At 45.8% G+C, this 21,511-nt stretch overlaps 1 protein-coding gene across 1 annotated transcript; it reads right to left on the reverse strand.

The window, feature by feature from the left end:
- Positions 1-1,756: 1,756 nt before the first annotated feature.
- On the reverse strand, positions 1,757-13,943 carry PDZK1IP1 (PDZK1 interacting protein 1). The gene is made up of 4 exons (XM_072649349.1): positions 13,724-13,943; positions 7,716-7,824; positions 3,475-3,570; positions 1,757-2,261 (listed from the first exon to the last, which is right to left on the reverse strand). The coding sequence occupies exons 1-4, from the start codon at positions 13,806-13,808 to the stop codon at positions 2,183-2,185; spliced, it is 369 nt and encodes a 122-aa protein (XP_072505450.1). The 5' UTR covers positions 13,809-13,943; the 3' UTR covers positions 1,757-2,182.
- Between the last annotated feature and the right edge of the window lie 7,568 nt (positions 13,944-21,511).

Here is a 21,511-nt window from a genome sequence, read left to right on the forward strand (position 1 = left end):
AATGGCTTCCCACCTCACCCATTTGTCTAGGACTATACAAACTCAAGTTTATTCATGGTATGTTCCGAAAATTGACTCCTTCCCTCGTTTCTTTCAGAGCCTTCATTAAAATACCCTAATTAGCTCCCATTTCATCATTAAACCTGTGGCCCCCATCCCCACCAGTCCCCCTAGCCCAGCCTGTCCACACCCCTGAATACACGTTGAGTTTGCAAATCCCTAACAATAGAGATGTTCATCACTTCCAGGTCTCACATACTAACAACAGCTAGCATTGTTCGAGTGTCCTGTGCTATCTCATTAGATCTACACAAAAATCAAGCAGGTTCAAAATCAGTAGGTAATGTATTTTGTGATAAGTAAATTAAATAGTTAAACTATGTACAGCGAGGAAGGGGAATTTTTTTTCTAAGAGGTAGTTTTCTTCTCCTTTAAGTCCCACCCCCAGCCCTCTTCCAAGGTCAGGGTCAAAGGAAGTCTTTGAGAATCTGGACTGCTGTCTGGTCAGCAGGTCAGTTCCTTCTCCCAAATCTCAGCTCACTGCTCCTAAGGGGAATGGACAAAGCAAAGCTAGGAGCTTAGAGGTCCTCGTTTGGAAAATGGGTATAATAATGCCTATCTCATAGTGGAGCCAGTAGGAGATTCCTTTAGTAACTGTAAAGCAGTTTTTAATTAGAAATTAGATTTCTCTTTAAATGTTTAAATTATTGCCAATTGGGCAATCCACCTATGAAGCATGAGTATTATTCATTCTCAAGAATGACTTTTGAAGACTTGAGCAGAAACTTTAGAGGCCAGTTGCAGATATGAAGGGAACTCACCAGCCAGTGTGTGTGTGTGTGTGTGTGAAAGAGAGAGAGGGAATGTGTGTGTGAGATAGTATGCGTGTGTGAGTGTGTGTTGTGTGAGTGTGTGTGTTAAGATCCATATGTATGTTGAAGGTCACAGACTAACAGACAAAGAAAGCAAGCACAACTGGAGGAAAGAGATGAAATATACAGCCTCCTTGGGCAGGAGTGGGGAAAAGGAGGCAAAAATTCAGGAACAAGTTGAGTAACTAGACTCTCCAAAAGTAATCTTTATGATGCTTCCAGGAATAAAAGTCTCTAGTGGAATGCCCCAAGGCTCTGTCTTTAACCCTGTGTTGTTTCACATAAGTTATAGGATCTTGATTTTAGAAGTGGAAGTCTGGAGATTATTTGGGGCCAATCCCCTTACTTTATAGAGGAGGAAACTGAAACTCAGAGAAAGGAAATGACTTGCCCAGGGTCCCACAGCTAGTAACTGTGTCTAATATGAAATTCCAATCCAAGCCTTTATGTCTCCAAAGCCACCCTCTTCCACTAAATAGAAGGAATGCTTACCATAGTTCCAGGTAACACAAAGTTAGAAGGAATAAAGAATGTGCTGGATGACAGTGAGTATCTCAAAATACCCAGAGGCCAGAGTGGTGGGCCAAATGTAATTAGCTGAAATCTAATTAAAGTTTTATACTAGGATTTTTTTTAAAAATCGGCTTCATAAGCTCAAGATGGAAGAGGTCAGGTTGGAAAGAGCATTATCTGGACAAGAGCCGGGGGACTTTACGGATTGAACCCTCAATATGAGGCAGTAGTACAATGGGCCATTCCCACCCCCATCCTCACTGATATAACCTTAGACTATATTTAAAGAGACAAAATTCTAGAATGCCCATGGTTGGGAAGGGAAGAAGGTGGGGGTAGGCAGGGAATGACTACAAAATATCGCTCAGCCATTAAAGACAACAAGTACAAAATGTCTTTATTTCACAGAAATAAAAACTACTTCAAAGGAAGGGGAACTATTATTTGGGACCAAATTTAACCTCACTTGATCAAAGTTCAGCACTGTAGAGACAAAAGCCTTGGAAGGATCCCAAACCAAGACAGTTATGTGTGTAGCAAGATCCACATTGACCCCTAAGCCCAATCCCAACCTGAACCTGGGGGCCCTGGCCCAAACTGAACCCTGACAAAGGAGATGGAGTAAGAGGGTATGAACCACTTAGAGGGAGGGTGACTCATGATTACAGATGAAGCACAAGAAACAGGTATTATTTGAGAAGAGAGTCATGGCAATGTCTTCAAGAAGCACCCTTCAGAGATGGTGAAATTTACCCAGGAGGAGAGCCAGGCAGGGATGGGGAGATGGGTTGGGAAGGTCACATGGGTGTGCTGCGGACTCCCGGGATATCTTCCATCACGTTCTCATTCTCATAGGCATTTTTGTGCTCACTGGACCTGAAAGGACAAGGACCAAAAGGCTATTTGCATCTATTCCTTCCCAGGAGTCACAGCATCCTGTCACTACTCCTGCCCTACCCCCTCCTACCCTGGGACTACGGGCAATTAAGTGGCCCTAGCCAGAATCACAAAATGGAAGAGCTGGAAGTGACCTTGGAAAATGAAATACTTCACCTACACCCCTTGTTTGACAGAGGGAGAAACTGAGGCCCATAGAGGGAAAAGAATTTGTTCAAAATCACACAGTGCAGAATCAATGGAAGAAGTCAGAGTTGGACTCAGATCCTTTGACTCTCAAGCCATCTCTACCTCCCCCCTGTCCAGCCCCGCTCCCAGTCAGGCACATTATAAGCAAAGGCAGCACGATATGGTCAAACTGATTGAGTTTCTAAGGCTAAAGCTCAGACTCTTTGCTTGAGCATGTGCCCTGGGAACCATCCTCTCACTGAACTCCCCACTCCCTTACAAGACTCCCTCTCTAACACAGCTCTCATGTCCTCCTTCCTGAAGTTCCATCCCCTTACAGTGAGTATCCCAAAATATGCAGAACAGTGGGCCAAATATAATCAGTTGAAACCTAATTAAAGTTTTATACTAGGGACTTATTAAAAAATCAACTTCATAAGCTCAAGATGGGAGAGGCCAGATTATAAAGAGCGTTATCTAAACAAGAACAAGGGAACTTTAAGGATTGTACCCTCAATATGAGTCAGTAGTGCAAAGGGACGTCCTTACCACCCACACACACTTGGCTTCCATCCCCTCAACTGAGACTCTGTCCTCAACATGCTCCTCACTGATTCAGCTAGGTGGTATACTAGATAAAAGGCTGGACTTGGGAGTGTGGGAGACCCGACTTCTAATCCTGTCTCTGACAACCTAACTAAACAGTTTATCCCCACTCCTGAGACCACGAGGTAGTTCCTATTCTTTGGCATGATAGCCAAACACCTGTAGGTCTCATCTGAGATCAGGTCTCTGTAAAAAGGAAACTCAATCTGCTGGGGCAGATAAGTCTTTATAAAAGTATTTGCTCCCTCCCTTGTCCATGGCAGAGAATGCCTGCCCGCTGACATTTTTCTTCAAAGATCCTGTAGAGTCCAAGTCACAATTTGGATCGGTGACAAGATCAGGGCCAGAGTCAGGATCACAGTTATAGTCAGTCAAGGTAAAGATTGGATTCAGAGTGGGAAACCTAGAACAGGCTTACCTGAAGTCCAAAGCCATCGTCGAATACCTTCCATCGACCCCTGCCAAGTTCCCATCTGATTTGCCTCCAATCGACATGACCGTTGTCACAGGCTCCCTGTTAGAAGAACACCCCCCAGCAAAGATCAGAAGACACCAGTCTATCTCACTCACCCTACAGTGAGGCAACATCAAGGGGAGGAAACTCAAGGAGATGGTGCCACTCCTGAATCAGGGCAAAGATTCATGTCTCCTGTTCATATTCTCAGCTTCTTTCCTGAGCATCTACTCATCAAGTTGCTTATAATAAGCCTGCAAATCCTCTCACTTTCAGTGGACTGGTACTGTATTTATGGGGGTCCCATTGTAGTGATCTCTTTGCAGGACAATTGTTGAAACCACCCTTGACAGGTGTGAGAGTCCCTGCCTCCTCCCCATCTTTGCAACTACCTGGGAGACTCATTCCTGACCATTAGTTTGTATGGGCTTTTTGTGATTCCCTAAAGACCTGAGTTACCAGGTCAAGTCCTCAGAAAAATGTGTGTGTCTGTGTGTCTGTGTCTGTGTGTCTGTGTGTGTATCTGTGTCTGTGTGTATCTGTGTCTGTGTATGCCTCTATGTGTCTGTATGTCTATGCCCGTATGTGTTTGTGTGTGCATGTCTGTATCTGTATCTGAGTCTGTGTGTGTCTGTGTGTCTCTCTGTGTGTGTCTGTGTGTGAAGAGCAGAATTATATTCATTGGGAGTTTTCAGGGTAAAGGATGAGACTGCAGAACAAACAGAAAAATTAAAAGCTTGAAGGAACCTTAGAGACCACCTAGTCCAACCTTCCCATTTTATAGAGGAGGAAACTCAGACTAGAGTTAGGTGACTTACTTACTATACCCCAAGGTAGTAAGTAGCAGAAACAGGATTTGAACCCAGGTCCTTGGACTCCAGATCCAGTGTTTTCAGAGTTGTAACCTACTTAACATGTCTCCTAACCAGCTTCCCATAATAGAATGAGGGAAGAAGGAGACTCCTTGGGCTAAAATCTCAAAAGGCAAAGAAAAAGCCCTGAATTTTCTAAGACTTTGGATGATAGAATCAGGCTCCAAAGAATCCTCAAGAGATTGGAATACAGGACTTCTTCTCATTAGGTGAAATTTAGTAGAGAAGAATGGAAAGTCATTTCTAAGCAAAAAAATAAAACTCAACAATTTCACAACTACTCAGTAGCAACTATGAAAAAGATGTAGGGGTCTTAATGCATGACAAGAGCAATGTGAGTCTAAACTAACATGGTAGCCAAAAAACCAATTTGACTTTGGGCACATGGTCTGAAAGAAGGAGGTGATGAAGCCACTCTGGCCTCTGCCCTAGTCTGACCTCATCTATCATCTTGTGCTCAGTTCTGGGTGCCACCTTTCAGGCTAAGGAAGGAAAGTCCAGAAGAAATCAGCCAGAATGGTGAAGGACTTCAAGTTCATGTTTTGTGAGAACCAACTAAAGGAACTGGGGGTGTGAGAGTGGAAAGTTTGATGGGGATATGATAGGAGTGTTCACTTGAATTCAACAAACCATATTAAATGCAAAGTGAAAGGCATTCTGATGAGAGGTGGAGTTTCCTCACCAAAAATTCCCTACACCCATGAGATCACAGGTCCCAATCGGGGGAGTAATGGACAAAGTCCCATGCACGAAGAGGTTGGACTAGCTCCATGGGTGGGAAACCAACAGCCTCAAGGCCACCCATGGCTCACTAGGTCCTCAAGTGTTGCCCTTTGACTGACTCCAAACTTCACAAAACAAATCCTTTCGTTTTATTTTACGCATTATTTATTTTTATTTATTTATTATTATTTATATAAATCTTCTTCAGTAGTCCTGTACTAGACACTGGGCAACCTCAAAAGCATCTGAGGGGCTCTTTGTCCAGCTTGGCTCACGCAGAGCTGGGACCAACTGGGAAAGTTACAGAGAGATTCATTGAGGCTTGCTGTCTGTAAAAGCTTCCTAGTAATGAAAGCTGTCCCAGAGGTAGAAAGAACTGTCTTAGAAGGAAATGAGTCTCTGTCACCAGAGGTATTCAAACAGGAGCTAGACAACCAAGTACTGGAGATGTTATAAATGGCCTTCTACAGGCATGAGCTGAACTAGGTGGCTACTGATGTTCTGAAGTTCTGTGGCATCAGGAAATGAGAAATTGAATCCTGACTCAGCTACATTCTGAAGTTGTCTGATCTGGTTAGGCGAGGTCACATAACCTCTCTGAATGCATTGCCCTCATCGCATTTCCGAATGGAGCCGAAGAGCAATTGGGGGGTGTTTGTTCTGGGATAGAAGGGTGATAATATAAAGTCTTCTCTATCCTCAATCAATAAATTAATTCTCCAGGGTCCGTGCTGGGAACTGGGGATACAAAAACAAAAAGAAGTAAGTGCTCCCCTTCTAGGGTCTTGAGTCTTATCAGGAAAGGCAACTTGAGAGTATATATATGTATGTGTGTGTGTATGTGTGTCTGTGTGTGTATAGGAAAGGCAATTTGAGAGTATATGTATGTGTGTGCGTGTGTGTGTGTATAGGAAAGGCAACTTGAGAGTATACATACGTATATGTGTGTGTGTGTGTGCAGCTTGAGTATACACACATACACACACACACATACACACACAGAATCAAAGTGTTTGGGGAGGGACCAGGGCACAAGAAGCTGGGGAAAAGGAAAGATCCTGGTAGAAGGTGGTGTTCAAGCTGAGTCCTGAAGAAAATATCTGAGTCTATGAGGTACAGGACAGGAAATGTATTCCAGGTATGAGGGAAAATAGCCCATGTCAAGGCATAGAGATGAGGTATGGAGTGGCATGTGTGAGGAACAGCAAGAAGGCAGATCTGGCTGGATTGTAGAGTGGTGAAGGGTAGCTGAGGAAGGACTTTAAAAGTCACATGAAGAAATTTATATTTTATGCTAGGGAGCCACTAGAATTTATTGAGTAGGGGAGTGACGTGGTCAGATACGCACTTAAAGAAATCACTTTGGTTGCTATGTATTTGATGGATTGGAGTGGAAGATCCCCAAAGCAGGAAGACCAAGTAAGAAGCTATTTCAATAGTCCAGGATAGAGGGGATAAGTTCCTGAAATAAGGTAGCCAATGTTTGAGTGGAGAGAAGGGATCAAATTTCAGAAATTTGGACGTAGACGCAGGCAAAATCTGATATCTGATTGAATGGATGAAGTGAGAGTGAGGTAGGTTTTGCCTCCCTGCCTTTCTGAGATCCTGCCAAATGCTCCTCTGTTCCCAGCCTGAGCTCCCAACCTGAGCCACAAGGGATGAGGTCATTGTGGGAGACCTTACGCAAAACTAGCCCATTCCCAGAATTCTAGACATGGAAGGAAATTGTTTCCCACTGTCTGAGAGAAGGATAAGAAAATAAGGAGGAGGGGAATGGAGAAGGAGAAGGAGGATGATAAAGCAGAGGAAGAAGGAAAAGGGAAGATGTCAGGGGAAGAAGGAGAACCAGGAGAAGAAAGGGGAGAAAAGTAGAAAAGGAGGGAAACAAGGAAGCAGGAAAAAGGGTAAGAAAAGGTTAGGAGGGAGGAGAGAAAGGAGGACAAAGAAACATATGAGGAAGGACAAAGGAGAGGTGGAGGAGGGAGGCCAAGAGAGGAGGAGAGAGTAAGGAGGAGGAGCAGAGGGGAGGGAAGGATGCTAAAGAAAGGGGAATGGGGCAGGGAGGAGAGAATTTCTCCTTCTTTCAGAATCCCTAGCAGGTGAAGGTGTTGGGACTTGGCTACCCAACCCTTTCCACCACACAAGTTGTGACCCAACCTTATTCCAACATCACTCTCCCACCCACCTCCCCTGTTTGGCTGAATGGGAGCATGGCAGGAAAGACTGATGGCTTCAGAGAGGAAGGCCCATCCCAAGGAGAGGGAGGCAACAACAATGGCAATAATAACCACTCTCTTCATATAATAATAATATTGCCTTCAATTTCCCAAGATCTTCCCATTCATTCTTTACTGAAATCCTGACAAACTTGTGAGGCAACCAAGACAACTTTATCTTCATTTTCCAAATTAGGAAACTGAGGCTCAGAGAGGAAAGTGACGCACCCAAGGTCATGAAACAAACCAGTTCCATACCTGGATAAGAATTTAGGTTCCATGACACCCAACCCAAGGATTTCACTCCACCAGACCATACTGCCTTCCTAAGACAGAAGGGAGGAGCAAAAAAGAAGGGGTATCAGGGAAAGAAAGTACCAATGGCATCACTTACATATTCTCCTGGCACCAGAAGTGATTCACAGCAAAAGCTATGGCCACAAGGGCGAGAAACACAGCCACAGCAATCAAGCCCTGCATCCATGGCTCCAGATTCCCCCGACCTAGGGGGAAAGAGAGAGAGAGACAGAGCTTTATCTTATAGAGAAAACAAAGCTAGGGTCTAAGGGGACCACAAGCTTTGGTATCCCCAAAGATCTCAATAGACTGGAACAAAGGACTGAATCTAAAAAATAAGATGCAATCGTAACAATAAATGTAAAATCTTACGATTGGGTTCAAAACATAATTCTCACAAATAAGTACAAGACAGGAGAGGCAAAACTAGAGAGCAGTTCATCTGGGAAAGATCTGAGGGTCTTGGTGGACTGGAAGCTCAAGATGAGTTAACAGTATGACAGGGCAGCCAGTCAATGATTAACATTGATTATGTTCCAGGCATTGTGTAAGGCACACACAAACCTTCTCAAGGAGTTGACAGTCTCATGGGGGAAACAATATATAAATAACAAGTAAGTCACTGGAATTAGGACTAATTGGAAAAGATTTCTTGTAGAAAGTGAAATTTTAGTTGAAACTTGAAGAAAGGCAGGGAAACTAGAAGACCAGAGATCAGGAGGGAGAGAATTCCAATTTTGAGGGACAGTCAGGAAAAATGCCTGGAGCAGGAGATGGGGTGTTTTATCTTAAAAATGATAAGGATGTGGCTGTCCCTGGATCAGAGAGTGTGGGGGGAAATGCAAGGTATAAGAAGGTTGGGGTGGGGAACTGATTGTTCTGGGCTTTGAAGACCAGAGGATTTTACATTTGATCCTGGAAAAAAATGGGAGCTATCTGAGGAGGGAAGTGACATGGTTATTTAGGAAGATCATTTGACATTAGTCAAAAAAGCTAATGAGATCTTAGTCTGTGTTAAGAGAGAGATAATATCCAAGGTGAGGGAGTAGTCCCATGGTTCTCTCCTGTTCTGGAGCCATATTTTAGGAAAGACATTGATAATCTAGAGAACATGAAGAGAAAAGTGGTCAGAATAATGAAGGATCTTGTGATCATGCCACATGAACATTAGCCAAAGCAACTACTGGGGTCTTTTGTGGAGGAGGAAGAGGCCAAATGACAGTTGTCTTCAGGTATCCAAGGGCTGTTATGGGGAGGGGGGATAAGGCTTATTCTGCCTGACCCCATGGGGCAGAACCAGGAGCAAGTAAAAGTTACTGAGGAGCCAACTGAGGTTGGAGGTCAGGAAGAACATTTTCGTGATCACAACTCTTCTTGAGTGGAATGAGCAGTTTTCTTTGGGGACCCATTTGGGACTTGGAGAAGACTCAGATTCGGTGGGGTTGGGTCGAGGGGCCATAAGATAGGGGAATGGAGACAACAACGTACCTCTAACAGACCACATTGTCTTCCTGGTCTTTTATTATTCAAGAGAATGAATTCTTAAAAGAATTAATTAGCAAGGAAGGGGACTCTGGGAGGGTGTGGGGGCTCCACAGAAGAATGGTAGCTCAGGAAGCTATTGGGAAATCAGTGAGGAGAATGAAGATTTAGTGAGAGGGGTGAGTAATCCATTATTGTGATGGGAATCTGGTGGATAGAATATAGACTCAATGGCCTGGAGGGCTTAGTGAGGGGAAAGGGGATCAATGAATGGAATGGGGGCTCATGGGGAGGGGCTTGGGACTCAGTGAGCTAATAGGAAATCACTGTAAGTACTGAAGACTCAATGAAGGGATTCAGGTTTAGTAGAAAAGGGCTCAATGAGAAGGATGGGGGCTCAGTGAGGTGGGTGAGAACTCAGGGTCAGTGACTGGTATCTTTTTGCTGGGTGAGGGGTTGAATAAGGACCTAAGAATTTCAGCACATCAGCTTCTCTTCAAGTGGGTCACAGCCTGAGCCATGGTTCCCCTCCCTGTCTCCTAACTTGAAAGATCTCCTTCAGACCCTCACTGTCCAGAGAGATCAAGGTCCAGCCTCTTCAGCCAACAGGGTTCCCAGCAGGAAGCTGGGCCTGGCCCTGCTCCTTGGGTGAGTGGCAAGATGGGTCCAAGCTCTCTTGTGTTGGCACACTCTGTCTGGAAAATCCTGTTCCAGAAGATGGAGTTTCTCCATAGAGAGTGAGAGGCCTGATGGGTCTGTGCCCTGGAAGAGGCTGAGGAAAGACCAGGAGGAGTGGCCAGTGCAGGGGTGTTCCCAGGCCTTTGGAGTGACCCCAGAGGGTGTGTGGAGGAGGCTTCTGAATATTTTCTTCTCCTGACAGCACCCCATCCCTACCAAAGTCTCCCACAGCCTCACCCACACTCATTACCCATTATCGAGTCTAGTCAGGTGAACTTGCATTTATTAATCACCTTCTGTGACCAAGCACTAGGGATACAGATGTCTGCTCTCAAGGAGCTCCCAGTCCAAGCAGGGACACAACAGGCCAACAACTAAGTACAAATAAGACTCAGAATAAATTGAAAATAATCAACAGAGGGAAGGCACTAGAATTTCTGCAAGAAAAAAGGAGGGGGGGGATTTGAAGGAGCCAAGAAAAGAAATGAGGAGGAAGAAAATTCCAGGCATGGGGCACAGCCAGTGGAAATGTCTGGATTCTGTCTCTGGAGTGTCTTGTGCAAGGAACAGCCAGGAGGTCAGTGTCACTGGATCAGAGAGAATGTGGAGGGGAGGGAGGTGTATGAAGGAGACCAGGTTATGAAGAACTTTCAAAGCCCCTACCCCAAAAACACCCTTTCATCTTCCCTTTGCCAATATTCTATTTTTTTCATGCCCATTATTTATCAGTGGATCTTCCAGGCCAAGAAGGACACAGGTTTGGGAGGGCACAAGGAAAAAGGAGGGAGGGAGGAGATCCTCCAGAGGTCAGCTCACCCATGCTCTTGCCTCTAGACAATAATCCAAAAACCAATCAGGCAGGTGGTTAGCCTCTCCAATACTCTGAGTCACCAAAGTTCCTTTTTTTTTTTTTTTTGATGTGGAGAAGGAGGGGAAAGACACCTCACCCTCCGTCACCTTCAGAAGCCCTTCCCGGTACAACCTAAAGCTTTCCTGCAGTCATACAGTTTTTATTCTACATCTTAGGGCTTAAGGGAATACTAGTGGAGGGGGGAAGTTCTGGTCCCTGAGCCTGGGGAGTCCCTCTCTTATCTTTCCTGATAGGACAAGGAGTACAGTACAGTACTGTTCTGAGCTGGACTAACCATCCCCATTGAACATTGCCAAGGCCAAAGTCACTGTGTTATCAAGGCATTGTTGACCCTGAGCAACATTGTTTCAATGGCAATGCTTTCCTTCCAGAAACCTGTGGGATGGAACAGAGCTAGGAAGCCTCCGTCCCCCATGGGTCTGGTGGACATATCACTTTCGATGTCCTCTTTTCCCTGGGCTGGCCAGAAGTCTCCTCTGTCTTTCTCCCCCACCAGAAATCTTTTCCTGGCCTAGCTCCAGGTCTCACTGGCTGCCCCTCCTTTCTCCAATCACCAGACAAGAAGGAAAGCATGAGAAGGTCAACCCCAAAAACAGTGCATGCTATCATAGGCTAGTAGAAAGAATGGACCTTGGGCTCTATACTTTTCTTCTCTAAAACTGAGGTGATAATCTCTGTCCTTTCACAAACTGTCTTGAAGATCAAATGACCTGACAGGTGGAAATTGGTTTTGAAAAAGTTTTAAAACATATGAGGACTGAACCAAAAGAAAGGAACAGAAGGAAAAAATCTAGCCTCTGAAGTTGGCTTGCTGTGTGACTGAGCAAGTCCCCTCATCTCTTGAAATCAGTTTCCTTGTCTCTAAAACGGGAGAGTGGAACAATAGTACCTCAGAAGTCCCTGCCAGACCTGACATTTACTGGGCCACATTCTAAAAGCCCTCTTAGTGAAAACTTTTTATGTTCTAAAGTCATAGGATCACAAGGGTAGAGCTGAGAAGGACCACCGAGGCCATGTGACCCATTTTACAGAGGAAGGAACTGAGGCCAGGAAAATTAAGCAACTTCCTAGGATCACATAGGTAGTAAATGGCAGAGGTGCTACTTTAATCTAGGTCCTCTAACCCTAGAAGGCATCAGTGGATGGAGCGCTGAACCTAGAGTCAGAAAGACCCATCTTCCTAAGACTAAACCTGGCCTCAGACACTTACAAACTCTGTGACCTACAACGAGTCATTTAACCCTTTGTTTGCCTCAGTTTCCTCCTCTATAAAGTGAGTTGGAGAAGGAAATGGAAATTCAATATTTCTGCCAAGAAACCCAAAGTGGGGTCACGAAGAGTCAGACATGACCGACAAATGACTGAGCAATAACCTCTGATCCCCAAAGCCAGCGTTCTTTCCATGGTATCCGGATGTCTCCTCAAAGTCCTTCCCAACTCTGACACTCTCTGTTCTGTGTTCTCAGACCCTGCCTTGCTCTGATATTCCATGATCTCCCTCAGTCTCCAGGTAAGCCCTCCTTTCCTACTCCCACCAGCACCATTGGCACTTCCTCTATATCCTCTGACACAGACCAAATATCCCACCAGCTCCATTCAAAACAGAGGGGCCACCCTCACAAGAGCCCCAGGACACAGGCAGTCTACATACTGTTAGCCTCACTTTTCAGTTGAGAAAACGAAACTTCCCAGCCATTTGTCCAAGGGCACACCACTAGCAAGTACTCAGGGCCTCTGACGCCAATGCTAGTGCTCGTTTCACAGAGGGTAATGGCTGTAAGCCCCACCCCCTCCCTCATTTGCCTCAAAAAGAAACTGAGGCCCAGAGAGGGAAAAAGCCCAATGTCACAACAATGTGGGCTTCACAGTGACTCGATATCCCCATTCTCAGCCCAATTCTTTCTGCCCCAACTCCAGTCCACCACAAAGTGGAACACAACAGCATTTGGATCCATGAAGACAGGAGTCAAGACAGAAGAGAGACTCTGTGGGCATTTCCTTTGGATCATATGAGAACTGCCTCACTGTACCCACTTCTCCTGAAGTCCTCCCCCAGATTGTCCTAGAATTGACCCTTTCACCAGATTCCCCCATCTACGAGCATGTCAGTCACCCACCCTTGCCCCTAATCTGGTACCTTCCGAGGCAAATTTGGATTCTGATGCTTAATTAACACTGTTGGGCCCATTTCATAGATGTGGAAACTGAGTCACCAAAGAGCTAAGGCCAACTGAGCATGTGCCAGTGGAAAAATTAGAACTATCCAAGAGCGGAAGGGGTCCCCCACCTTCACTGGACTTCCTTAAGCAAAGGGTAAATGATTCCATGGTGGTTATGTAGATGGAGAATTCCTATTCAAATATAGGTTGGACTAGATGCCTCTGAGATCCCACCCAACTCTGAGGATGTGACCTAGGGGATCCACTTCTCCTAGCCTGGAGGGGGAACACCCCTTTTTGGTATTGTTGACTTTGAAATGAATAATATAATAGAGAGGGATGGAAGGGAAGGGAATGAACCACATATCCAGAGTCCTAAGGAAAACCCATCATCCCATAGAACCCAATGGCATAGAATGTCAGGGCTAGGAATGGGGATGCAGGAGAGACGGGGGCAGAAGGGGGAATCCTTAGATCAGAGAACAGAGAGTGTCAGAGCTGGGAGGGCTTTTAGAACACAGAACATGGTAGCTCAGGGCTGGGAGATATGATAGAACACAGAATGTAAATTCAGTAGTTACTAAGCACCTTCTTTGAGAAGGGCACCCTGCTAGATTATGAGAGACCTCAAAAATCAGCTCATCTAACCCCATCATTTATATGTGTGAAAACTGAGGCCCAGAAAGGGGAAGCCAGTGGCCCAGATTCTCAGAGAAAGCTAGCAACCAGATCAGCAGCACTGCCCAGGTCTCCTGACTCTTAGGCTCGCCCTCTTTCCCAGGATAATGTCTCTGTTCCAGCACAGAACAGTTCACCTGGGAATCCAGTCCATCCACCAGAACCTGGCACTGACCCCAAGTTGTGGGGACTGACTTCCCAAGAAACCCTCAAGTCCCCCAGTACCCCAAAGGCTACCTTGTTGACAGGTGACAGGTTCTGCAACCATAAGCAGACATAGTAAGATCAGCTCAGGGGTCTCCATGCCTGGAGTCTGTCTCATACCGGCAAGCAGAGTTCCTTGCTTACTGTCCCCTCTGCTCCTGGTACCAGAAGTTACTCTCAGGCCTCCAAGGCAGAAACTCCTGCTGGGCTGGGCTCAGCTCACAGGTGGGGGTCAGAGGGCCCGCCCTCCCCAGCTCTGACAATGGGTCAGTAACTCCTCCTGCCCCACCCCTCCTGACTCCAGGCCAGCCTCTTCCCAACCAGCCCCACCTCCCACTGGCACTGAGCCCTGGCCTGGCAGTCAGGGTTCTCCCAAGGACTAGTCTAGGAGCCCTCTGCTATTCTTCAGAACTCTGAGAGAGGGGTAGGAAAAGCTCCTCCCAAGGCCTGGGAAAGAAGAGGCAGATCCAGAGGCCTCGGGGCCACACTGACTCTCTATGGCCCCATAAGGCCCCGAATCCCCCAATGTCCTGAGCTCCCCACTGCCTCCCAGAGCTCTTGGAAGCCCTGGAGCCACCCCACCCCCTGACAGCTCCTCAAGGAGGCCAGAGTTGGGCTGGCTGAGATCATAGATTGCAAAATGAGAGGCCTCTCCTGAAGAACTGGTTGTGTTTAATGACTGACAGAAAAGCTGGAGCTGGGCCCAGGCCCATTCTGGCCTAGACATAGACAAGGCTTTGAGGATTCATGAAGTTAGGCAAAGGACAGGGGAGGCCTCCATCTTGAGGACAATGTCAGTTCTGAGAGCCATATCCAGGAAGCCCACTGAGCATATGGAGGGTGAAGAGGGGGAAGAGAAGACTTTTGCATAGGGCCCAGTATGCACCAAGTACCATGACTAGCACTTTATCAATATTTTCTCATTTGATCCTAACAACCCTGGGAGGTAGGTGCTATACCCCCATTTTACAGTTAAGGAAGTGGAGGCAGAGTGACTTACCCAAAGTCACACAGATTGAGAGCAGATTTCAGCTCAGGTCTTCCTGACTCCACAGACGCCAACCAGAGTGAGGAGGGGCCTTGAGGTCATAACACTGGAGGACTAGTTGAAGGACATGGGGTGTTGGTGTCTGAGGCCAGCTACTTCCTCTAGGATCTCCCATGGGAGTCCTCTCCTGACCTTAAACTACCCTCAGCTCCCCATTGTATTTGAAGCAAAAAACTCCCCCTTCTGTCCCCTGGGTCCTCACGCTCAGATCATGTCCCTACAGGTGTTCTCTGAATGTCTGTGGACATTGTTTGTGGCCTTCTTCAAGGGGTTCCACAAAGTAGCAGTAGGTATTCAAGTGGATGAAGCTCCTTACTCACAGCCAGCCAATGGGGAGCAGGGTGAAGAAAGGGATTCTCATTCCCATTTCACAAATGCATTAATTGAGATTCATAGTAACAAAGTGGCCCAAGGTTCTAGAAGGGTATTGGAGGGACCTCAGATGCCAACTAGTGCAACCCAAACCTGAATAAGAAGCCGCCTGTACAATATCTCCCAGATGGTCACCTAGCCCCAGCTCCCACCTAGTCCTCCTGCTTCTGTTTTCTGGGGGAATCTCAGGCCTCTGGGTGTTAGCTCTCTTAGCCAGATTGGAAACTCTCAAAGGGCAAGGCCCAGGACTCCTTTTTATGTTTGGTCCATGGTGCCTAGCACAGAGCTAGATATGCAAGAGCAGGCCAAAATAGCTTTGAATCCTCTCTCAATAGGCTCTTATTGATGAGGCATCTGTTCCCATGGTGTAAGTATACTCTTCAGTCCCTGCTCTAAGCCTACAAGGAAGCCATGGGATCCCAAGAGTAGACATGGAAGAGAGAACATTCCAGATGTAGAACCTATGCAAAAGCGTAGACAGCAGATGGAATGGAATGTCTGGGGAATAGTAAAAGTACCTGAGTATAGTAGAAAAGTGGAATGTACGGATGGGAATAGTCAGCTGAGTCTAAAAAGGTGGACAGGAAACAGTTTGTAAAGGCTTTAAGTTCTTCTGAGAGGTAATAAGGAGTCACTGAAAATTCTTGAGCAGGGGAATAGCATGGTCAGTCTTTGACTTTGGGGAGGTTATTTTGGCAGTTGTGTGGATGGATGCCTGGAAGCCAGCTTTCCAATTAGGTTATTGCGATTGTCCAGGTAAGAGGTAATGAGGGCCTGAAGTAGCATGGCAGCTGTGTGGGTGGAGAGAGAGAAGAAGAAAGAGATATTGTGAAGGTAGAATTAACAAGACTCGGTAACCGATAAAATGTGGAGAGTGAAGGTGAATGAGGAGCAGAATGTGGTGCTAAGGCAGAGAACTTGGATGAGTGACAGGATAGTGATGTCCTCCATGGATAGAGGAAAGTCTGGAACAGGGTTGCGTTTGGGGGGAGGTTAATGAGTTAAATTTGAGACATGTTGATTTTGAAATGCTTAGGAAATAGCTAGTTCGAATTGCCCAGTGATAGGTCAGTGATTCAAGAATGGAGCTTAGCAGAGAGACTAGGGCTGGCCACATAGCTCTGGGAGTCATCTGGACGCCGATGGCAATAAAACCATGAACAGTGATAAGATCCCCAAGTGGGGGTAGAGAGAAGAAAAGAGGAACCAGGACAGAGACTTGGGAAGTGCCCAAATTAGGGAGGAATGAGCCAGGAAAGAATTTCCTTTCTAGCTATGTGATCCTGAGCAAGCCATTTAACCTCTGTCTGCCTCAGTTTCCTCTGTTGAAAAATGGGAATAATAACAGCATCTACCTCAAAGGATGGCAAATGTTCATCTCTCACTCTCTCCCTTCTTCTCTCCCTCTCTCCTTTCTCTCTCTCTCCCTCTATCTCTCTCTCATAATAATAATAATAGAAAACATTTCAAGAAGCCTTACTGTGTGCCAAATGCTGTGCTAAGTGCTTACAAATATTATCTCATTTTATACTCACAACAACCTAGCAAGGTCTCCATTTTGCAAATAAGGAAACTGAGGCAAACAGAGGTTAAGTGACTTGCCCAGGGTCATAAAGCTAGTTAAGTGTCCAAGGCCAGATGTGAACTCAGGTGGAGACTGAAGATAGCTGTAACCTGAAGCTCTCAGCTTCAAAAGCTCAGAAAAGAACTACCAGGTGCTCCAGAGGTGGACTTTGTGCTGGATTTTGCAGCCCACATCAAGGCCCCAGTGAGAAAGGGGACCAGTAGTAGCTAAGACTAAAACTCATCCAGCAGCTCTGACTCATTTGAAAATGCATTTGATAGGACCAGTACTATGTAGAAACTCTGTTAAGATTGAGCCCACTTTTCCAGGGACCAAGGTGAGCTAGGAATGTACCCCACAGGTGTTATATTTCTTTTCTTGCTACATCTGAAAATTAAATATCCCTTTGAAAAAATTAATGGATGGTAATTGGTTACATGGAACTCAGAGATTTAATCACCAATAGTTTAATAGTCTGAGAGAGGGGAACACACCAGAATGGAGATTCAAGTTGATAGCATTAGAGAAGAGATTCCCCCTCAAGCACGCAGGCATACCCTTAGAAGGCTGAGGAAGTCATGTATCCAGGCTCTGGGAGAGTGAACCCCAAGTATCACAACACAAGATATATAGAGACCATGGAAGGTAACCTCAGAGGGAAGGCATTTCCAGTTTGAGGATTGTGAAAGGTCTTCTATAGAAGATTTGAGTAATGCTTGAAGGAGGCTGTGGAAACCAGAGGTGAAGATGAGAAGGGAGAACATTTCAGGCACAAGGGAACCCAGGCCAGTACTGCTAGACACTGAGGCCTTAGCTTTTGCCTGACCTCTTGTTCTGTTTCCTGGCCTTCAGGGCTCTTCTCAAGCCAGAGAAGGGAACAGGAAAAGAAGGGACCTGCTGCAGCTGGGCCTCTTTCATAAGTGAATGAACAGGCTTGGGGCCGTTTCCCAATGAGTCAAAGACACAGGTTAGAGGTGAACTCCCATCCCCCAGTTTCTGAAGGCTAGGGAAGTGTTGGGTTTAGGAAATATGGGGTGAGAGGAAAGGAAGGAGGGAGGCAAGCATTTATTAAGCACCTACTCTATAGGAGGCACTGTGCTAAGCACTTTTTACAAATATGATCACATTAGATCCTCACAACAACCTTGCAAGACAGGTTCTCTTATTATACCCATTTTATAGCAGAGGAATCTGAGGCAGTGGTTAAGTGACTAGCACAGCTAGTTAAGCATCCAAGGCCAGATCTGAATTCAGGTTTTTCTGACTCCAAGCCTAGTGCTCTAACCATTGGCACCAAACCTTGCTGCATAGCTTAAGTCTTTGAAAATTATCTTATATTCTTGTTATAAGAAAATATCCTTTGCTTTACTAAAATGTCATCTGCTTTGGAGACTGAGTGGAATTGAGGTGGAACTGAGCTAAGGATTGGGATCACCCATCAACCTGTGAGCTCAAAGGATCTGGGAGTGACCAACAGGAGGCCCAGGAACAACCGATTATAAACTCCTTGAGGGCTAGAACCATGATCTCTTTCATCTTTCTCTTCCCAGCACTGAACATGGGGGTGGGCATACAGTAGGAGCTTAATAAACACTGTTCAGTCAGACTCAAGGACAACAGAGTTCTCTATGGGGCAAGGCATTAATCAGAAGAGAAAGGGCATGAGACAGTGACATCTGAGGGCTGAGTACCCCATGAGTCGAGAGCCCTAATCTCTAAGTGTCTCCCAGTCCTGTCCTTGTTTTATAAAAACAGGAGCCCCTGGGGGACCTTGATCTGATGGAGGGAAGAAAGTAAGAGAGAGCCTTCCATGGAATCAATCTTTTCCCAAGGAAAAAACAAGAAATGATGACTTCAGTTACTTTTCCAAAGAACTGGGGCAGGGACAAGAGATGCTGCCTCCCCATGTTAAGCTGGTATTCTATGTCCAAGGGGCCAGACTTCAGTGGACCCATCCCCATAAAAAGACTCTCTCCTTCCCCACCCCCCAACTTGGGGGGAAGAGGAGGGATGGAGAATGCCATGAAAGCTGGACTAGTTCCTCAAACACAACCATCCCCACCTTAATTCAGTCCTGGCAGAAAAGATTGGTTTCCCAAATGTTCCACTTCAACCCTGAAAAGGAATGCTGCCCACATCCGCCATCTGGGGGGTGGTTGATCCCCTGGAATCCCCAGAGGGGAGACCTAGCCCAAGTCTGCAGACATGGGTGAGCTGGGGAATCAGAGAGGATCACCTGAGTCAGTGGAGGCCCAGGCCCCAAAGATGCTGATGATTCAAACAAATCTGGACCAACAAGGCCTGGGCTTGGGAGGAGGAAGGGAGAGAAAAGGGCTAGACTCTGGGGAACTGGTAGAATTTAGAGCTTGTAGTGACCAGAAATTGGGGCCCAGAAAAAGGAAGTATTTATCCAAGATCATTCTAGTAAAGGGCCAAGCTGAACTTAAGCCAGCTCTTTTGTATAGGGACACATCATCTCTCTTGTGAGGAGTTTCTTTTGATCTCTTAAAATCCTGTCTCTTCCCCTCTCCCAAACTGTCAGACAAGAGGGTCCCAGACAGCCAGAGGCCCTGGCTGCCCCTGACGCTGGGAACTCCCTGAGACTGAAATCCCAGCGTCTCTCTCTCCTGTGGCAGCAGTCCCTCGGGAGTGCTTGGTCCCTCCTCAGTGGCCCCTGGTCACTCTCCTCCATCGTTGACTGAACCACAATTCCCTGGACATCACTATGGTGTTCTCTACCCCTCGGTCCCTGACCTCTTAAAGGGGCATCTGTTAGGCCAATAGTTCCACGCCGGCAGATACTCCCATCCATCCACAGTCACCACAGCCCAAGGAAAGGTGGAAGAGAAGGGGAGTGGCTCTGGAAATGGGGGAGGGAGGCCTTTTGCAGCAGGAATTGTTTCCATGAACCATGGAAAGAGAGAAGGGTTCTTGGGGCAAAAGACAAAAGGAACATCGGGAAGAAGTCAGATATCCCAGGTCAAAGCCCTCCTATCCCACACCCACACCTAGGAGCCAGTAAAGAGCGGGGGAGTAGAGCAATCTACACAATTTATACAATACACAATGTATACACTTATACAGTCTACATAATTTACACAACAAATATGCAATTTATATAACAACGTGTACAGTAGCAATACTGTAAAGACAAACAACCAAGAAAGACTTAAGAACTCTGATCAACGCAATGACCAACCACATTCCCAAAGGACGTGTGGTGACTGACTGGCCACCTCCAAACACAGAACTAATGGACTCAGAAGGCAAATGGAAGCATTGTTTTCTTTCTTTTTTTGGACATGCTAATACAAAAATTTGTTTTCTGGACTATACTTATTTGTAACAATTTTGTTTTTCTTGGTTTTTTTTCCAATGGGGAGGGGAAGGGAAGGTGGGAGGGAGAGAATTCAGAACTGAAAATAGAAGAGAATTAAAAAATAAACCAGGTGGGGAAAGAAAGAGTAAAGAGGCCATAGTAGTTTCCTGGGACCTGATCATAGCTCACCCTGCACACACACACCTACTTAGATGGGAGTCCTATCCAAGGCAGATGGAATCTACCATCTTGAGTGATATTCAGCCTTTGGTCATCCAGAGGACTGTGGGAGACTCCCATAACTAGGTCATCTGGAAGCTGAGAGATGAGGAGCCAGGACATGGGACTGAATGTCCAGGTATCAGGCCTCAGTTGCCCCCATTCCAATAAAAACTGCAAACAAGGCAAGGACCTCCCTCCCTCCTCTACCCCTGACCAGCACACAACTGTGGACATGAGAGCATCACCCTCAACCAAAGGTGTTGGTTAATAAGGTCCAGATTTCTTCCTTTTCCATAGGTTTCCTGATCCAAGGGCTTTATGCATCTTTGACCTTGTGATTCTGTGACTAGAAAGATGGGCTGGTTTCTTACCAGGATTAAAAAGTTGACCACAGCTTTGTTGTTGCTTTGCAGTTCTGTCTGACTCTTCATGATCCCATCAGTGATTTTCTTGGCAAGGATACCCAAGTGATTTGCCATTTCCTTCTCCAGCTCATTTAATAGATGAGGAAACTGAGGCAAACAGGGTGAAGTGACTTGACCAGGGTCACACAGATGCAAAATATATACAGAATAGCTGGAAGATAATCTCAAAGGGGAAGGTGCTAATAAAAGTACCTTCAGAAAGTGAGATTTGAACCTGGAAAGTCTCGTCTGAACTGATACTGAATGAAACGAGCAGAACCAGGAGAACACTGTACACAGTAACAGCCACAGTGTTCAAGCACTGTTTTTGATAGACTTAGCCCTTCACAGCAATGCAAGGACCTAAAACATTTCCAAAGGACTCATTATGCAAAAAGCCATCCACATCCAGAGAAAGAACTACTGAGTCAGAATGCAGAATGAAGCACATTATTTTCTCTTTTCTTATGTTTTGTTTTATTTTGGTTCTTCTCATGGCTTCTTCTATTTGTTTCAATTTTTCTATGCAACATAACTAATGTGAAAATGTGTTTGATAGGAATGTATGTGTAGAGCCCATATAATATTGCACACTGTCTTGGGGAGGGAGGGAGAGAAAATTTGGAACTTGTGGAAGTGATTGTTGAAAACTAAAAACAAATCATTTAATAAGTTGGGGGCAGAGTGAGACTTGAACTCAGTAGTGAAGGAAGTCAAGGATATAGGGAGGGAAAGAATTCCAAGCATAGGGCACTGGAAGCACTTGGGGATTCAGAGAGAAGTTTTAGGAACAATGGGTAGGCTGGTGTAACTGAATGGTCCAACTATGCAGGAGACTAAGGTATAAGAAGACAAAGAAGGTGTGAAGGAGGTAGTCTGTGAAAGACTACCA

This window comes from Notamacropus eugenii, chromosome 2, assembly GCF_028372415.1.
Source record: "Notamacropus eugenii isolate mMacEug1 chromosome 2, mMacEug1.pri_v2, whole genome shotgun sequence".
In the NCBI taxonomy this organism is placed as follows: Eukaryota; Metazoa; Chordata; class Mammalia; order Diprotodontia; family Macropodidae; genus Notamacropus; species Notamacropus eugenii.

Excerpts from the sequence above, each read along its gene's own strand:
- PDZK1IP1 (XM_072649349.1), bottom strand. The coding sequence starts at position 13,808 with ATGAGACAGACTCCAGGCATGGAGACCCCTGAGCTGATCTTACTATGT. Across the intron at positions 7,825-13,723 it reads ACCTGTCACCTGTCAACAAG|GTCGGGGGAATCTGGAGCCA; the intron begins GTAGCCTTTGGG and ends CTTTCCCCCTAG. Across the intron at positions 3,571-7,715 it reads TTCTGGTGCCAGGAGAATAT|GGAGCCTGTGACAACGGTCA; the intron begins GTAAGTGATGCC and ends TTCTTCTAACAG.